The sequence below is a fragment of the Wyeomyia smithii genome, chromosome 2, assembly GCF_029784165.1.
Source record: "Wyeomyia smithii strain HCP4-BCI-WySm-NY-G18 chromosome 2, ASM2978416v1, whole genome shotgun sequence".
NCBI lineage: Eukaryota > Metazoa > Arthropoda > Insecta > Diptera > Culicidae > Wyeomyia > Wyeomyia smithii.
Window position 1 is genome coordinate 86,953,198 of NC_073695.1, and position 6,161 is coordinate 86,959,358.

The 6,161-nt window shown below is 41.2% G+C and overlaps 1 protein-coding gene across 1 annotated transcript; it reads left to right on the forward strand.

Annotated features, from left to right (window-relative positions):
- Positions 1-239: 239 nt before the first annotated feature.
- On the forward strand, positions 240-1,312 carry LOC129721442 (cuticle protein CP14.6-like). Its single transcript, XM_055673995.1, has 2 exons — positions 240-396; positions 467-1,312. Exons 1-2 carry the CDS (start codon positions 382-384, stop codon positions 887-889), a joined length of 438 nt encoding a protein of 145 aa, XP_055529970.1. The 5' UTR covers positions 240-381; the 3' UTR covers positions 890-1,312.
- The last annotated feature ends 4,849 nt before the right edge of the window (positions 1,313-6,161 follow it).

Consider the following 6,161-nt stretch of genomic DNA (forward strand, 5'->3'; position numbering starts at 1 on the left):
GGTAGTGAAATAATAATAACGAAGGAACTTAAGCTAAACATGCAACTGAGCGAGAAGTTTTCACACCGAAGAGATGGATTAGAATCAAGAGAATCTGGTGCCGGTAGTGGTGGTGATGATGATGATGATGATGCTGGAGAAGACGAACGAAACCGATCGACCGACAGACCGACCGACTGAGCGAAGCAACAAACAGCTAGCAGATAATTTGGTAATTTATTTATTGTGCCGACCCTCTGGCGCAGTGCCGGCCCACCTTAAACGCTCGAAAGGTGTGTGATGTTTATAGACTCCGTATAAAAGATTGAACTGGAGCTTGTTTCGGTATCATTCAGTTCTAAGTCGCCTGCTGGCAAGCAATCTTCCTATAAATCCATCACAATGTATAGCAAATTGGTGAGTTCTATCGAGCGTTTCTGGGCTATCGTAAACTCGATTGTAATCCGTTTTCATCCTTTCGGTGAAGGTGGTGCTTTCAGCTCTAATAGCAGCTACTTTAGCAGCCCCACAGAAGCGCCTTCCGGTCGGTGGTCCTGAATCGCAAGCCGTCATTCTATCCCATGATTCGAACATTGAGCCCAACGGAGCGTATAGCTATCGGTACGAGACCAGCAATGGAATTTCAGGACAGCAAACCAGTTTCGACGGCGCCAACGCGGCCGGGGAGTATTCCTACACCGGCCCAGACGGCGTACTGTATCGAGTAGTTTACAATGCTGACACCTACGGATTTCAGCCTCAAGGGGCTCATTTGCCTGTTGAACCACCGGTGCCAGATCACGTGCTGAAAGGACTGGAAGACATTCGCCGCAGCCCACCGAAGGATCCTGAGTTCAATTTGGCTACTCTAGATGCACAAATTGCACGACTTCGTGCCACCCTTGGCTAACGAACCGAAACCAAAAACAAAAAAAAAACGAAAGAAAGAAAGTACAGCCAACTCTCGTGCCCATCAGAGAAAAAATCGCTGATTGTTATTTAATTTTGTGTCAATAAATTAAATTACTTCAAACGCCCTGCCGGGGATACCAAACCAAGAGCAGTGAATTGAAAAGAGAAAAACCTCGGAAAATGCGAATTATTTGACGTGCCATCAGTGAGTGCATCGTAACTCATCGCAACGGCGGCGGCGGCGGCACCACCGGGTCGGCCGATGCGACAGCGCTAAATGGGAAGTGGGCAAACGTTATGCCATTATCCTGGCTTACAACAATAGCCCAGCGATGGTCACATTTTCCAGTGGAAATCATGATAATCCCAAATTTATTATCGGAAATCGTACTTAATTGATACGCATGTGTGGTGCTGCGGACCGCAAAGTAATATAAAACAATGAGAACGATTTTTGAACCACATCTCTTTTCGACATATATTTTTTGCCACCGCGTCGCTGTTCGCTTTTAAGCGACGGCGCCGGCGCCAGCTGTTATAGCCACCGTCACAAATATAGGAACCTGTTGTGCCCCGCGGACCGTATCGCAGCCAATTTCCCCCTGGTTCTATCGATTTTAAAAGGGGGAAAAATTAAACCACAAAATTACGCTGTTAAGGTACAATAACTCAACGTGCCGTCAATGTGTATCGCACAACCAGCGATGCGATGCGTTGGATGGTGTGTCCGGCTCCAGCCATTTCCCGCTGTTAGCATTGCGTGGCGTTAGCACACAGTGTGCGAAACAATCGGGTAATAATTCTTTTTCATACCGTGGTTTGGACGGTTCATTTATGAATTGTCACTAGCGAAGCGAGTGTGAGTGCGGGATGGGTTTACCGTTTGGTTCACTAAATACCCGGTTTTGTTGTTTAGGTTAAATTTTTTTTGGCGGCCGAATTTTGTCACAAACTTTATTTTATTTTGCAGTATTTTTGAGGAACAAATTCAGCTTTCTTTATCAAAGATTTCTTGAGAAGAAAACACGCTGAGTCTTGTCTTCACCTGTATAAGAACGTATTTACCGTTCATCTCCGAAATCCTCAAAGCTAATGATTTCTTATGCCAAGGTCCGAGTGGACAAGAATTTGTTAAATCAACTAGGAGAGTATTACGGACTGAAGTTGTTTTTTTTTTTTGTTCACATAACATTAATTTGTCACGGCACAATACAAATTAATGTTTTACGGGGCCAATTAAGGGTTGAAGTTGTTTTATTGTCATGTAATTTCAAAGCAGTTAGTTCACACTCCATATCTGAAGGTCTGATAGATGATGATTTAGCAAACCGTTTACAGTAAGTTTCCTATCCATTACACACTGGGAAAAAATGGACCCAAATTCCCACTAATTAGAAGCCGCTGGGCTGGCAACCTGAAATATAGCATTTCTTATGTAAAATTGGTCAACAAATCGATTGGTGATATTTTCTTTCTGTGGAAAGGGTCTATATTTCCAAAAACACACAAAAATAGGGTGAAAAGGGGAAAAATGAACCATTTCCCGCACCCTGCCCAAAATGAAACCATCTTCAATCGATTTGTTGACCAATTTTACATAACAAATGCTATATTTCAGGTTGCCAGTTTTATTGTCCTCCAAGTCTTTACCCGAGGAAGCAACACGATGCGACGTGTTATTTTGTTGAGTGGGTGAGAGTGCTCCATCGATCCGAGTTCGCTGCTTATCAACATGAAAAAAGTATTATTTTTCGTACAGTCTTATTAAACATGGAAAAGAAAGTCATCATGTCGCGCAACGAAGCTAAGAGAATAATATAATTTGGAAGTGGGTGGATACTTTTATATGACTAACGCAAAAAAACATCACGGGGCGGGTTGATATTTTGTCAGTGCATATACCGTACGCGATCTGATCATGACGCATTTATGCGAGAACTGAATAAATATTGATTGCATAACATGATCTTTTACAAGGCTATTACATACATTTGAAAGATGCTTGCGAAAGAATTTTATCAAACTGAAAATATGATTAAAATCCGCTACATAATACTATGAATAATAATGTTCTGGGGCAGTAAGAAAACACTCATTTGAGAATGATATAACTTCTTACCTAAATCTAAGTTTATAAGAATATAATTATAATTGATTATAAAGTGTATAAAAAAAAATTATATTTGTAACCAAATATGTATACAAACCAACGGCCCGATAGCCTTGGAATGTGCTAGTGGCCGATCAAATGAACAAATAATAATAAACTTCTTATCTGTCACTAATACAGTATGAGGTGCTGTTTAACCAGCCAGAACTACACATCCCAATGCTCTATCTGAGCATCACTGCTACCTAAACGAAATAAGTGATTGATTTTTGCACATTCTCTGTTTATAGTAAGCCTATAAGCGGCTGGAAGCGAGTGACGCAGAAGCGAGTTTGTAACTGATTGAATGCGCATGATTTTTAACTCAATTTCTAACTAGTTTAGGATTGAAAAAATATTCCAATTATTATACCACCAGTTTTAGCAATATTTTACCTGCCGATCAAGGTATTGGTGTTTGATATCTGTTCAGTGGTAGTAATATGATAAGCATTTAAAAATGATATGGATACAACTGTTGCAGCTACAGAGTGCGAGCTCGTTGTTAGTTGAAAGTGGTGAAACTGGACTTTTCAACTCAACTTATCACTAAATAACCATTGCATAATTCTTCCAATTATTATACCATTAGTTTTCATCCTTCGGCCAAGATGTTGGTAGTCAAAATCCATTTAGTGGTAGTAAAATAAACGACTGGTAAACGGCTGGGCAGAGCGTACCTGCAGTACAACCCGTAATAGTTGGCATAATATAGACCCCGTTGTGGTCCATAGCATCCTGCCCAGCAACTCCTATGCCTACATTCCCGTGGTCCGGCTGGTACGAGATACGAGTAACCAGCCTCGGTCGAATGCTAACACGGAAGGGGGAAGTGGGTTGACCTCCTCGGAGGAAAGCCCAGCCTTTCTAAGCGTCTGTTTCCCAGGTTAGGGGCGGCTCATAACAGCGTCTGACAGGGCATCGAAACGAGAGCCACGATGTCTCGAATGCTATACCCAAGATGGCAGCCTCATCACGAGACTCGGTAGCGTGGCCCTAGTAAGGCAAACTACCTAAACAATTACACTACGAACTTTAAGAAAATATAACTAGGAACATTCGGCATGGACATAGGCAACTAAAAACGGATCGCTAAATTTTGTGGGCGGAGACAGGGTGCTGCTCGAGCAGCTAGAACCCCGCAAGTTCGGCATCGTGGCTCTGCAGAAGATCTGTCGGCACAAGCAACGATACTCCACTGGGTAATCTCCAGGATTTGGGAGGAAGAGAGACCACCGGAGGAATGGATGGAATCGATGGATGAGGGTGTAATCCGCGAGCGGGCATCGAAACGAGGGGCACGATTTTCAGCAAAGGTCAACTCATAGGCTTCGCAGACGACCTGGACATTATTACGAGGAATCCAGCAACGGCGGAGGCAATCTACGCCAGACTAAAAGTGGAAGCTAGAAGAGTTGGACTAGAAATAAATGCGTCGAAAACTAAGTATATGACAGGAAGAGGCTCGAAGGAAACCATTATTCGCCTCCCACGGACGGTGATCATGGACGGCGATGAACTCGAAGTGGTAGAGGAATTCGTATACTTGGGATCCCTGGTAACCGTCGACAATAACACAAGTAAGGAGGTCCAACGACGTATACACGCTGGAAACTGAGCCAGCTCTCTTCGGGACGCTTCGATCCAGGACCATACGCCGCCGCACGAAACTGACGATGTACAAAACCCTTATTAGACCCGTAGTTCTCTATGGACTCGAAACCGTGACCCTGCTCACGGAGGACATACGTGCACTGACCGTATTTGAAGGCTGCTGAAGTAAGTAAGGTAGTAAAATAATACACATTTGAAGAGAGCACATTTCGCTTATCACCCTATGCATGCCACCCTATTAAAGTAAGACGTCAAAAACTCCAAAACCAAGAGCGTCTTTCTTAAATCGCACTAAATTTTATTTTTGGACAAACTTGAGATTATGTTTCTGTTATTTCTGTCATTATTTTTGGCGTAGAGCTACGTCTCTCAGGAAGTTCGGCTACATAGAGATGTAAAATGAAAATCTGAAATTTTTTTTTGGTTGGTGTTAGATAGATTTCCTTCGTTATTGCAGCACTTGATTGGGAAATCTTCTTAGAATTCTCATGAATGCAGCAAATTGTAATTTTATTATTCGAACTATTGCACTATTGAAAATTGTCAATCCTTGTCAAAACGCAAAATTCGACCTCTAATTGGTCGTTATATGATTGCTTTCCCAAGCACGGTCGACAGAATTATAGATCTAGTAATTCGGAATGTATCATTTGGTCTAAATAAGAGCTTGTTTCAACCAAAGTTGTTTATATTAGTTCTATACATCGACTACAACTATCCTTTCTTAACTGCGGATAGCATCATCAACAGCAGTGATATCAGCAGCGATAGCGGCAGGGCCAGCTGAAACTTCTCCTAGCAAAAAGTCGCCTTTGTGCAGTAGCGGGCAGCTTCAGTAGTAGGTACATTAGCCGGCACTTGCAATACAAGTAATGTAACAAATTAACCTCATATAGTTTTACGTCAACCTTGCGGTCGTGACTTTGCATACAACCCTTGTGATTTTTTTTCTTCTATGTTCTATTCTGACATTTAACTCAACTGTTTAAATTGATATCGTATATTAGGTCAAATTAACTGAAATAATTAGCTAGGAAACAGTTCCGTTAACCTTGCAGCTGGTTTTATTTCGGGATATTTTAAGAAGTATTTTAATTTTGAAAAAAAATGTTCTGCTTGACATATTAGGTTCAAATTTGTCAAAAAAAAATAGTAACTCCTTCCCTAGTATCTCCTGAGCCGACTGCCGATCAATCATAAAAATATCCTTAGAGCCAAAAAAGTTTGTTGATTCGGTATTGCTTTTTCGTCAAATTTGTGGATAATAATTTTGTTTTTCAAAAACATATTGTAAAGTTTACAGATTTTTTTTTTAAATTCGAGTTTTATACATAAAAAGTAAATTACTTCTCCTAACTTAAACCACTATCAATATTCAACTAACATTGTGTTATTTCCGTAAAAACAATTAAATTCTTGAAAATTCGTTTCTGGAGATAAATTCAGCTTTTTTTAATCCCCTCCTTACTCTGGAAAGGGAGGGGGTCCATACAAGTTATTGCATAAC